This window comes from Chlamydotis macqueenii, chromosome Z (assembly GCF_036417535.1).
Source record: "Chlamydotis macqueenii isolate bChlMac1 chromosome Z, bChlMac1.mat, whole genome shotgun sequence".
NCBI classification, from domain to species: domain Eukaryota; kingdom Metazoa; phylum Chordata; class Aves; order Otidiformes; family Otididae; genus Chlamydotis; species Chlamydotis macqueenii.
This window is the reverse complement of record NC_141593.1, coordinates 72169164-72182237: the sequence shown is the minus strand read 5'-3', so window position 1 is coordinate 72182237 and position 13074 is coordinate 72169164. Positions and strand designations below refer to the sequence as shown.

The 13074-nt window shown below is 45.8% G+C and overlaps 2 protein-coding genes across 2 annotated transcripts; both read left to right on the top strand.

Moving 5' to 3' along the window:
- Positions 1–5874: 5874 nt before the first annotated feature.
- Positions 5875–10653, top strand: LOC147596399 (uncharacterized). Its single transcript, XM_086771377.1, has 3 exons — positions 5875–7171; positions 7207–7334; positions 10630–10653. Exons 1-3 carry the CDS (start codon positions 5875–5877, stop codon positions 10651–10653), a joined length of 1449 nt encoding a protein of 482 aa, XP_086627503.1.
- A 532-nt stretch (positions 10654–11185) lies between these two features.
- Positions 11186–12856, top strand: LOC147596398 (uncharacterized). Its single transcript, XM_086771376.1, has one exon. The coding sequence runs from the start codon at positions 11186–11188 to the stop codon at positions 12854–12856; it is 1671 nt and encodes a 556-aa protein (XP_086627502.1).
- Positions 12857–13074: the final 218 nt, after the last annotated feature.

Genomic DNA, 13074 nt, shown 5'->3' with positions numbered 1-13074 from the left:
AGGGCAATGGTAAAACTTAGTTCCTGGGCTGCAGCTGTAATTTGTAAAATAGCTGTCGGCACAAAAGTATAATGATAATCGTGAAAATGTTAATTTTTTTAAAAATGTAATTTTTTTTTTAATATAATATAGGAAAACATTTTTTATCTCTGGAGAATCAGCCCTGTGTTATGCCACTTACCTGTATGTAAGACTTGAACAAGGCCAGGTGTAGTGCTTTAACTAATATTATATCTTTGCTCACCCATGAGCCTTGCTCTGTTCTTGCATTATTTTGCTTGGGGCTGGCAAGTTCTGTCATGCAGAGGAAAGCAAAATGCCTTGTAGGAGTATGTTGTAGTTTATTGGCCCCTGCAGTCTCTCTCAATCTCCACGTTCCGAGGGAATAGAGAGGGATAAAGGAAGCGGGGGAGGGGGCGGGAACAAACCAAAAGAAAAACAACCAAAAAAAAAAAAAAAAAAGGCTTAGGTTTGAGATAAGGACAGAGAGAGGTCATTGAAGTTCTCATTATGGGCAAAACAGACTCCACTTGGGGAAAACTGTTTATTATTAAAACCAAAGGAAGATAATGAGGAAGAGAACATGATAACTTCCGTCTTCCTGGGATTAACTTCTTTTTAATTATTGCTCTGTCCTCTCTGCCCTGCCCTGAGCAAAGGGGGAGTAGGGAATGGGGGTTATGGTCGTTCTATCAATTGTGGCTTCACACGGCTCCTTCCCCCTTGGGAGAAGAACTCCTCGCATTCCTCCCCTGCTCCTCCAAGGGGCCTTGCATTATCAGGGAACGTTCTGCTACCCATTGGCTTGGCCCTGGCCAGCAGCAGGTCCACCCTAGACCCAGCTGAGTCCACCAGACAAAGGGGACACTTATAGCAGCTTCTCACAGAAGTTGCCACTGTAGCCCCGCCCCCCTCACTAAACAAAACCAACACAGGGGAGCACCATGTAGTTAAGGTTGCATAGGCCAGTTCATCCTCCTGTATCTGAACCAGGGATCCATGGATTTCAGTTTTGCTCGGGTGGAATCAGCTGCCAGTCTGTATGTGCTTGCTGAATGTATGTCGAAGACCTACTGCCACCTCAACAAAAAATAAGCGAGCTTAGTTAGGTTCCTGCACAGTTTAAAAGTGGTGGATGCCACTTCTCTTTTTTTAATGGATCCCCCCGAACCCCCTCTACTCCAGGCTGACCAGCGCCAGCTCTCTCAGCCTTTCCTCATAGGAGAGGTGCTCCAGCCCTTTCAGTATTTTTGTGGCCTTTGCTGGACTCTCTGGTACGTCCACGTCTTTCTTGTACTGGGGAGCCCCAAACCAGACCCAGTACTTCAGATGTGGCCTCATCAGTGCTCAGTAAAGGGGAAGGATCATCTCCCTTGACCTCCTGGTAACCAGGATACTATTAGCCTTCCTTCCAAAAACAGCACATGGCTGGCTCATATTCAACTTAATGTCCACCAGGACCCCCAGGTTCCCTCTCTGCCCAGCTGCTTTCCAGCTGGGTGGCTCCCAGCATGTCCTGGTGCCTGGGAGTTGTTTCTTCCTAGGTGCAGGATGTTGCATTTCCTCTTGTTGAGCTTCATGAGGTTCCCATCAGATCATTTCTCCAGCCTGTTGAGGTGCCTCTGGATGGCAGCACGACCTTCTGTATCAGCTGCTTCTCTCACTTTTTTGTCATCTGCAGACTTTCTGAGGGCAGATGCTGTCTTATCCTCCAGATCATTACAGGAGATGTTGAACAGGACTAGAGGCAGTACTGATCGCTGGGGTTCACTGCTAGTCACTGGCCTGCAACTAGACTTTGTTCAACTGACCACCACCCCCTAGGCCTGACCATCCAGCCAGTTTTCAACCCACCTCACTGCTCACCCATCCCGTATGTCAACAACTGCTCCGTGGGAATCTTACGGGAGATGGTGTCAAAGGCCTTGCTGTCCAGGCAGACAATATCCACTTCTCTCCTCTTATCTACCAGGACAGTCAGTTCATTGTTAAAGTTTATCAAGTTGGTCAAGCATGACTTCCCCTCGGTGCCTGGAAATGGTTTCTAGGATTAACTGTTCCATCACCTGCCCAGGGACTGAGCTGAGGCTGACAGGCCTTCAGTACACTCGATCTTTCTTCTTGCCCTTATTGAAGACAGAAGTGACATTCGCTTCCCCCCAGTCACCACGATGATTGATCAAATATTATTGTGAATGGCTTTGCAATGACATCCTCCAAATCCCACAGCACTTGTGGGTCCATGGACTTCTTACGTATGTATGTATGTCCAGTCTGCTTACGTCTTCCCTGACCTGATCCTCTTCCACTAAGGGTACCTATTCCTTGCTCCAGACTTTCCCCTGGGTCTCTGGGATTCCTGGAGGTCAGTGTTGCTAGTAAGCCTGAGACAAAAAAAAGGTATCCTGTACTTACCTCAGCCTTTTCCATGTTCTGTACAACCCCATCTCATTTGGCAATGGGCCCATATTTTCCCTAGCCTTTTCCTTGCTGTTTTTGATATCCCTGACCATATTTGACTCCAGCTGTTCTTCAGCTTTTATAAACTCAACCCTCCTGGCATTTTGCCTGAATTCCTATTCTCTGGGATGGACTGGTTTTGAGCCTGGAGTAGGTGAGCCTTGAATATCAACCAGCTTTCTTGGGCCTGTTTTCACTCCAGGCCTTATTCCATGGAATGCTTCCAAGCAGACCCCTGAAGAGGCCAAAGTCTGCTCTCCTGAAGTCCAGGGTTGAGAGCTTGCTTTATACCCTCCTCTCAGGATCCTGACTCCACCATCTCATGGTCACTGCAGCCAAGGCTGCCTCTGACCTTCACAGTCTCAACAAGCCCATTGCTGGTGAGCACGAGGTCCAGCAGCACACCTCTCCTCATTGGCTCCTCTGTCACTTGGGTCAGGAAATTCTCACTGATGCACTCCAGGAACCTCTTGGATTGATTATGTCCTTCCAGCACACATCAGGGTGGTGACTCCTCCCATTCTTTGGGCACTGTAATAGTGCTTCCCTTAAACCTCCCAAGAAAATATGGAGCTGGGCATTTCTGTATCGTCTGTGGTTCTGGAAAAGGATGGCTTAAATCAAGCCTTGTTTCTCTCAGTGTGCTTTACTAATGCTTTGAGCACCAATCAATCCCAAATAGAAGCAGGAACCTGTCTTCTCAGATTAAGTTGCTAATGAAGAACCCATAGGTCAAGTTCCTTGCTTGCTTGACCTTGTGTCACACTGCAAGTTCAAAGCACTTTTGGGATCAATGAGTTTACTCCCCTGGGCTGAGCAAACTTCTTGTACTTCTTGTCTACCTAGGTAGCAGGTAGACAAAGCACAGGGAGGAGAGGACAGTTAGGCCCCTAAAATCTTAAAGGCAGAAGCGAAAATGAGAGCAGGCTCTTAAAGAAGTCTGCAGTGGGCGTTCTCAATTTCACAGCAAACCTGTGCAGTCATGGAACTGCTAGTTTTCTGGGGAAAAACCAAGTCCTACATGCCTGGTACACAGAGGAAAGAATAATTGTAACACATCAGACTATGAGCCTGATGATACAAATTTTGTGTTGTTGAAACTGAAACACTAGAAGTAATTGCAAACATCAAAGCAGGTTATGATAGGTTGGATCACTACACAGGTAGTTATGGAAACGGCTACTTTGTGCTACCATATTCTCAATTTCTACATCTGTCCTATTAGTTCATTCCCCAAAATGGGAAACTCTATCCCACAGAGCAACAAGAAGCCAGAAAAAAAAATTGTCTCACTTTTCAATGGCACAGAACATGCTTTGCTGCTTGCTGTAGCTGCATCACACCCAGAATACCATGGGAGAACTAAGAAGCTTCTAAGAGGTCACACATTGTATTCATTATCCCACTTGAAGGTTCAAGGGCTGGGTCCTCCTCCTTACTAGCTTCTGCCCTCGTTTGCCAAGTGCCTTGTGCTGAAGGCTTGCTCTACTGCTGCCAGTGTGTATCATTGGGACACAGCTTTTATGTCCATCACTAGCTCATTTCAAAGCAGAATGGCAAACTGGTGGTGTTTCTGTTACCCTTCCTGCATGAGTAGTAGCATCTTTCCCTGGGCTGTTCTGTCAAAGCTTCTGGTCAGCCAGCCTCCTGGAAGCTGAGCCTAGCCCATCCCCTAGGCTAGCGGTGGTGTCATCAAACATGAAGCAGAACTGGCCCCCATGGTCTTTAGAGTGTCAGGAACAGAAACTTGTTAATGCAGCTATGGGTGTGGTGAAAGGAAAACTAGTGTCTCTGGGGGAGGAGAAAAAAAAAAAGTGACTATGGAAGTTTTTTTTTATATAATACACACTCCTCTGAGGCAAAAAAATGTCTTCTTGTCATCCTCAAGTCACTGCACCAAGCTTGGTTTGCCCCTAGTTGTTTTGATGCCCAGAAACAAGGGCACTTACTGAACTGAAAACAAGTAGCATAGGCTCAAGACAGTTGAGACTCTCTCTCTCCTCCTGAGAGGAAGAATTACCTTCTGTTCCTCCCCTTGTCTCAGATAAACTGTACTACTGATAGAGCAAAGGCTCCTGCTGGTCAGTGTGCAGCTCACCGAAAAGCTCATTCAAAGTAGAATTTGGAAAGACACTTTGGCTACTGTAAGGGTCGGTCAGAAAACCAGTATTGTCTCAACCTTGTCATCGAGGACTTCCAGGTGGACTATGGACTTGATCTGGCCTAAAAGTTAGGCTCACAACTTGACATGAGTTGCTGTGAGCAGCCTGCCTGAGATGCAGTTGGTTTTTTTTTCCTCCCGGGAACAGAACGGAGCTGTTATGGACAAGGCCGACTCTGGCCTAACAACAAAGTGTACAACATCCTTGAAGCGGCAGACAGAGTGGTGCGGAGGTGCCACAGCTCATCCCTGTTGTCAAAACTGGCAGAGATAACCGTGCAGCTGCTATCGAGGAGGATGAATCACAACTGCTGTCTCAAAAACAATGGTGAGAAAGTGTCCTTTAACGGAACTTTGCTCATTACAATGTACAAAAAAACCACACTTCTATCCTAAGGGCCGAGAGCAGGCGGAGATCCCCGAAGTAAGGAGGAGCAAGGTTTGCCACTTGGCATAAAAGGTCGACCCCTAACAAGGAGACCCCCGAAGAGCTCTCCCCACCAAGGATTGACACCGACATCGATCATGAGGACTGGCGGGACGCTGCCTGGACCTGGGACCATAGGGACGCCTTGGACCCGCGGTGGTAGCTATTAGCTTCTTTTTTTTTCCCTTCCCTATTTTTACTTTTCCTTTTCACTCCCTTTCACCTATCGCATGCCGCTTTACGGGCAAAATAATAAAGTTTGTGCTGTTTGATTGAAACCAACCCCTTTGGCGTGTTCGCCGTAATTTTGCACTTCGAGATCGCATTGAAAGGACCATCACGAGTCCCGAGTGGGCCGTGACATTTTTTTTTAAATTGGCGTAGTCGGCAGGATCCTGAAAGACAGAGAGGTGCAGGCTGTGTGTGGTCTGTAACAGGGGAAGGACGGTTCGGTCTAGCCGCACCTAGCCCTACATCCATTCGGATGAGAGGTGTCTAGAAAGCAAGGGGGCTGATCCGAATTTCCCGCACACCTCACACACCTAATGGACTTGAACTGAGGTTTGGACTCTGTCTGATGGGAGTTAATAATCAGATCTCTTAGTGCAAAAGGGGGATCTGTCCTCGTATGTATGAGGCTGACTACTCAGGGAAGTGAAGGGCGACTGCAGAGAGTCTGCATTTGTGGAAACTTAAGTTTGGCCTCCCTGTAGTAGATTTTGGTCCCTTCAACCACTCGGGGAAGAGAAGGGCGACGCAGGGGAACTGCGTGTGTGGAAACTAAGTTTAGCCTCTCCAAAGTGGGTTTGGTCCCTTCGTAATAAGAATGGCAGGAAAAGTTGATGATCGGTACTCCTTGTTAGTCAGAAATCGAGACTCGCTTTATGAGTTCTTGGCACAGCACGGTGCCCGGCTGTCCACACCTGGGCAAGATTGGGCTCGGGATAATTGGACAAATTTGCAGAGCGTAGTAGATCGAATGACTTCCTTGCAGAAGGAGGCGAGGGTAAAATCTGGCAGAGGCAAAGCCATAGTTTGTGCTGTTCTGGGTGCCAGTCTGGCAGCAGCAGTAGAGGACCGCCTTAAGCGGCGAGAGCAGGAGCAACAGATTATTGAGTGGCTCCAGCGTTTGGTGGAGGCCCTTCAGGGGACAGTATCCAACCTCGAAAAACAGCTGGAGGGAGAAAAGGAGCAAAACCTTTTGCTAAAATCTATCTTGAGGGAGGAATATCCAAAGAATTCAGAATTGGACAGTGAGACAGATCTGAAGCTTGAGGAGAGAGGTATTCGACAGATAAGTCCAATATACCCTCAGAAGAAATTGGAGGAAGTGAGGGATCGCTCTGGCGACAACCCTCGGGTAAGACCTTTGGTTAAAACAGAATTCTTTTATTTGAATGATGAGGATAGCAATCCACAGATAACAACTAAGGAGTCGCCGTATACCGCTACTGAGCTTGCCAAACTGAAGCGGGAGTACGGGCGTCTTGCCAAAGAATCTGAGACGGAGCATGTGTGGCGTGTATCTCTAACCGGAGGAGATCAAATCCAGCTGAGTGAAAAGGAGGCTGAGGGATATTGGGGTCCTGGAGTCTTTTTGACCACAGGAGATAATCATGCCCCATGGTCCTTAACTCAGCGAGCTGCTTTTTGGGCTGGGGGGTTAAACCCTTTGGAGAGAGGGGATCCTCTTGCAATCACTGGCACAGTTGATCAGCTGGTGGAAAGCGTCCAAAAAGCTGCTTGTTTGCAAATGATGAAAGAAAGAAAGTTAACTCCTAGATGTGAATCTCCAATGATGTTGCCGGTGGACCCTGAGAGCATGATTCCCTTGATAAGGGGACTTCCAGAGTCACTTAAACCTTTGGGGATTCAACTTCAAAAGACCATTGAGACACTCGGTCCCTTAGAAAGATTGGAGGGCTTTATGAGAGGCCATGGAAATACAACCAATAGCCCTATGAATGTGTCTCCCTCCGATCTCAGCCCATCTCGACCTTCATCAGGTGATAAAGCAAAGGTGTGGACTTGGGGGGAGGTAGCACAGGAGCTGATAAATTATGGAAGAAAATATGGTCCAGTAAAACTCCCAGAGGACAGACCAAAAGGAATCCGTCAGATAGAAATCAGGGACTCACCCCCCCCATCAGTCAACCTAGCCCTCCTTTTAAAACAGTGGGGGGAGCACAGCCCATGACCCGACAACAGTGGTGGCTTTTGGGAATTAACAAGGGTGTTCCAAGAGATGTAATGGATGGTTTACCCATTGAGAAGCTGAGCAAGGTGGTATCAAAATGGTGTAACCCGAAACAATACCCACCCAAAGGGAAAGAAATCTCACCCATCACACCCACAGCCCCACCTTTGGAAGACACAGGCAACAGAAACAGTGAGGTTTTTCCCCAGATGCAGGAAAACTAGAACCTCCATTCCCCATTGGTGAGCAAGGGAATGGAGGATGGATTTATATCCGACAGCTCACCAAGACTAGCAGGGGAGATTTGCTAATTACGGCTATTGTGGGTCCAAAACGTGGACTGGTGACCTTTTTGATTGATACCGGTGCCCAAGTCTCCGCTTTGACTAAAGAAGATGCACAAAGGTGTGGTGTCTCTCCCTCGAGAAGACGTTTTTGTGTCCTGAATGCTTTAGGGTCAACAGAAGCCATGAGTGTTGCTCAGGTAAAGCTAACATTGCCGGGAGAGGAAAACACGGTCACTGTTACAATGGTGATCGGGAATATTCCTACTAATTTATTAGGAATGGATGTCCTTAAAGGGAAAGTTTGGAAAGACCCAGAAGGCTTGTGGTGGACTTTTGGGACCCCGCAATTAAATATTAGGTTACTCCAAACTGCACCCTCTCTGCCGTTTAGCAAAGTAACTAATGTCAAACAATATCCCCTTCCCCTGGGAGCAAAAGAAGGTATCAGACCTGTTATGCAGGAACTTCGGGAGCAAGGGGTTGTGATAAATACACATTCTCCTTTTAACTCTCCGGTGTGGCCAGTGCGAAAACCAAATGGAAAGTGGCGACTCACAGTGGATTTTAGGAGACTGAATGCCAACACCGAACCTTTGACTGCCGCAGTGCCCAATTTGGCGGAATTGGTAACAATAATTCAGGAGAAAGCTCACCCAATTATGGCAACTATAGATGTTAAAGACATGTTTTTTATGGTACCTTTGCAACCAGAGGACAGAGACCGTTTTGCCTTTACATGGGAAGGGCAACAATATACTTTCACCCGGCTGCCCCAGGGGTATAAGCACTCTCCTACATTGGCTCATCATGCTTTAGCCCAAGAATTGGAAAAAATACCAAAACCTGAAGCTGTAGATGTTTACCAATATATTGATGACATCCTTGTGGGGGGGGAAGAAATAAAGGAGGTGGAAACAACCCACCAGAATATAATTTCTCACTTGGAGAATTTGGGTTTGCAAATTCCTCCCGAAAAGGTCCAAAAGCCATCACAAGAAGTAAAGTTTTTGGGAATTTGGTGGAAAGGGGGAATGACGTGTATCCCACCGGACACCCTCACTTCTTTAGATCAGATTAAAATGCCTGAGTCAAAAAAGGATTTACAACATGCTTTAGGACTATTGGTGTTCTGGAGAAAACATATTCCAGACTTCTCCATTATTGCTAGACCTCTTTATGATTTGCTGAGGAAAGGGGTCAAATGGGAATGGACCCCACCTCAGGAAGAAGCTATGCAATTGTTAATTTTTGAAGCAACAGCTCACCAGGCTCTCGGTCCTATCCACCCTACAGACCCTTTTCAGGTGGAATGGGGATTTGCCATATCAGGATTATCAGCACATATATGGCAACGGGGCCCTGAGGGTCCAACTAGGCCTGTGGGATTTTATTCTCGTAGCTTTAAAGATGCCGAGAGGAGATACACTGCTTGGGAGAAAGGGTTGTTTGTGGTTAGCCTGGCTCTCATAGAAGTAGAGAAAATTGCACGCCAGCAACCAATTGTACTGAGAGGCCCGTTTAAAGGGATAAAGGCAGTTACCAGTGGGACCCCTCCCCCTGACGGGGTGGCCCAGAAAGCCTCAGTAAGAAAATGGTATGCCCAGATTGAACACTACTGGAACATTTTCTCAGTGACTGAAGGAGCTTTAAAACACCTGGCTATACAAGAAACAGAAAGCTCGGATGGCAGCCAAGATAAACCTGCCTCTGTCATCCAAGCGGCTCCTCCTTTCTCTCCCGACCAAGCAGTGAGTGCCTGGTTTACCGATGCTTCCGCAAAAAGAGAAGGGAAAGTATGGAAATATCGAGCAGTAGCACGCCATACCTCCTCTGATGAACAAATTATTGCAGAGGGAGTGGGCAGCGCCCAAGTAGGAGAGTTAATTGCAGTGTGGAGTGTTTTCCAGCGTGAAGCTCAAGCCACTTCTCCCGTCCACATCTATACTGATTCCTACGCTGTGTTTAAGGGTTGTACTGAATGGCTGCCTTTTTGGGAGCAAAATGAATGGGAGGTTAACAGAATCCCAGTGTGGCAAAAGGAAAAATGGCAAGATATCTTAAACATTGCTAAACAGGGGAACTTTGCCGTGCGATGGGTAGCTTCTCATCAGGCAGATGGGGGCTCAGCGGGTAAATGGAATAACAGAGCGGATGAGTTAGCAAGGCTAGCCCCTGTACAAAAGGACCAAGTCACAGAAGATTGGGAATGCCTGCTAGAATGGTTGCATGTAAAGCGTAAACACACAGGAGCTAAGGACCTGTATCGTGAAGCCCTTGCTTGAGGCTGGCCTGTCACCAGAGCAACATGCGAAACTTGCATATCTGCCTGTGAGCAATGTCGTAGGCGACTGGAAAGACACCCTTTAGAAGATGATCCCCTGCATCTAAGAGAGGGTAAAGGTTTGTGGGATGCGTGGCAGGTAGATTATATTGGACCCTTTAAGAAATCAGGAGGGAAACATTTTGTGTTGGTGGGAGTGGAAATAATATCAGGACTAGTCCAAGCAGAAGCCTTTAACAGGGCTACGGGAGAAAGCACTGTGAAAGCATTGCGACAATGGTTTGGAACTTTTCCAAAACCACAAGAAATACAGTCTGATAACGGTTCCCACTTCACTGCCAGAATAGTACAGGATTGGGCACGAAGTGAAGGGATTAAATGGATTTTTCACACTCCTTATTACCCACAAGCTAATGGTATTGTAGAAAGAACCAATGGTTTGCTGAAATGACTTTTGAAACCACAGGAAGGCAATTGGGATGCTCGCCTGTGGGAAGCTGTCAAAGGTGTAAATGACAGATGGGGGGTAAATGGATGCCCTAAAATCACTTCCTTCTGTCCAAAAGCCCCTACTTTAATCCCTTCTTTAAAAGGACCGAATGACTCTAAAAATCCAGCTCACCTCCCAGGACAACCTGTTTTAGTGGAGCTTCCCACTGCAGAAACAGTACCATTGGTCCTAAAACCCCCTCTAAATGCATATGCATGGGTAGCCTCTGATGCCCTGGGAAAGGAACATCGGATAAATACCCGTTGGATAGTTCCGTCATTTTAACTGTGCCTCAAGGAGGCAAGCTCTGTTATTTTATCTTGCAGAAGAACTCCGAGAGACAACAGTGAGTGGGAAAAGCTGCACATGGATGATAATTTGGAAACATAAATTCTAAAAATGACCAATTTTTTAATTGGACTTGTGATTGGGCTTACAATATTTTTCTGCATCTTACCACTAACCTGTAATCAAAAGAACACCGAATGGCCATGGTCTCACGCCTACCTTAGGTTTACAGGAAGCATGGGACCACCTTTTAAACGGTTGGACTTAAACTTGGCCACTGTGGTTAAGCATGAAATGGAAATGTACTCAGAGCATGAGTGGGGCTGGGACAGAGACAGCAGGGCTCCCCTCTTGATGGGAACAATTGGAGAAAAAATTCAAATAGGTTGCCGAATGGTCAATGGATCTATCCATGAAAAAGCAACCCAAATTATTGTAAGAAGAACTAATGAATCTGTACTCACAAAGAGTCTTTGTGTCCTTGAAAAGGAAAAATTGGAATGCTGGAGTAATTTTACACTAACCCAACCTGTCTTTGTAATCTGTCTCTGGAATAACCAGAAAGGTGACGTGGCACTCACATTTAAATTTAAAATGGCCATTATTGAGCCAACTACTACTCCCAGCCCCAACATGACAACAAACACAGCACCTCTTACCACTGAACCAGTTATTGTACTGAACCCGAAAATTGTCGAGATCGGACCATATGTAATCAGAAATATGGGCCAGCAACAGATGTCATTCAATCCATCATGGTCCCTCAAACAAGTTGAATTGTCAATGCAAAATAATGCTTCAGAAATTCAGCCAGCTTGCTCACCTTTCCTAAAAACCTCTTATGAGGGATGGACAACCTGGCTGCAAAAACGGACCCCTTCCGAAAAACGAATAAAGAGAGACCTAACTGGTGTTTTGGGAACAGGACTGGGAGTTCTAAATAGTATTGATTCAGAGGTATTGATGAACAAATTGGCTACCACAAGTAGTGACCTGACTAAATTGCAACATCCTTTACGATCCTCCCTATTGGCTTTGGGAACTAATCAATGGATGTTATCGAATATATTACCAAAATGGGAGAAGGTGAATGAAAAAGACCATGAATTGGTTATAGATGCACTCAGTGTGGTCCAAAACAACCTCTCCCTGGCGCTCAGTTGTATCCAAGCTCAACTGTGGATGCAATCAGTAGCTGCATCAATTATAAGAGAAGGTGAAGAAGGCACTTTCCCCACTGAAATTCAGAAAATAGTTTGGGACAGTGCCACTGACTTTGAAAGAAAATTCCAGTCCTGGTGGTATCTGGTTAATTTTACCTATAACCCCATCAACAGCGTGGCCACAGCTTTTGAGTTAACCATACACAATGCTTCGGTAGATACAATATACCCAATCATTGCGCTAGGACTGAACCACAACGGAACTGTACTCTATTCTCTAGAACATAGAGTATGGGCCCGGAAAAACGGGCATAAATGGCAAAGTATTGATGTTGATGCATGTATTGTGCGGGAACAACAAGGATTCATTTGTGAAAGCAATACCATCAGAGCCCAAGACATTTGTCTTGACACTGAACAAAACATTTGCCATTTCGAGATTCGTCCTGACGAAAACCCTGAGACAATACTTGTATATATTGGCAAAGGTTGTGCATGCTTACGCACTGTTTGCGATTCCATAGCTGTAAGTGATGTAGTTGTAGATACTAGGAACCACTCAAATTTTCGTGTTTGCAATTTTACTAAAATCACTGGATGTGACTTTTCTTACTTAGCACCGGTGACCTCTCACAAACTCTTGCAATCTAATTACACACTGATTCATGAACTGCTACCTGCACCAATTGGAATGAATCTAACTTTGGTAAAAAAATTATTACAACACCAGGATTTGATCAAGATCCTGGGAAAGATCAGGGAAAAAGGACAAAAAACCTTAGTAACAGTTCATCATGATGTGGATGAAATCCACCGTGTGTTGGAAAGGGTAGAAAAAGATTCAGAACATAGATGGTGGGACACAGTTTTTGGGTGGTCACCTACTGCAACAGGCATGTTGAACAAATTGTGTCACCCCATTATTGTTCTCTTAATACTGGTCTTAATAAGTTTTGTTTTATCAGCAATACTGTATGTCAAAATTTGGAAAATAATGAATCAGTTGACACGTTTGACTTCTGTACTTAATGCACACAGTCTGATAAATGTTCCAACCTACATAGATATTCCAAAATCTGCTAGTGCAAGGCAGATTGCCTAGAGAAAAACATGATATAGAATTAGAAGATTTTTAGTGTATGTTAGAGAAACAGCTTAACTTTTTGCAAAATTGTATGGTAATTATGCTGCTGTTACTTTTCTCTTTCTCTTTCTCTCTTCTTTCCTGTCTCCCTTTGAGGGTTATGCTACCACCATGCGGTCCTGACGACAATGTTGAGCCACGGGGTGGTGTAAGGGTCGGTCAGAAAACCAGTATTG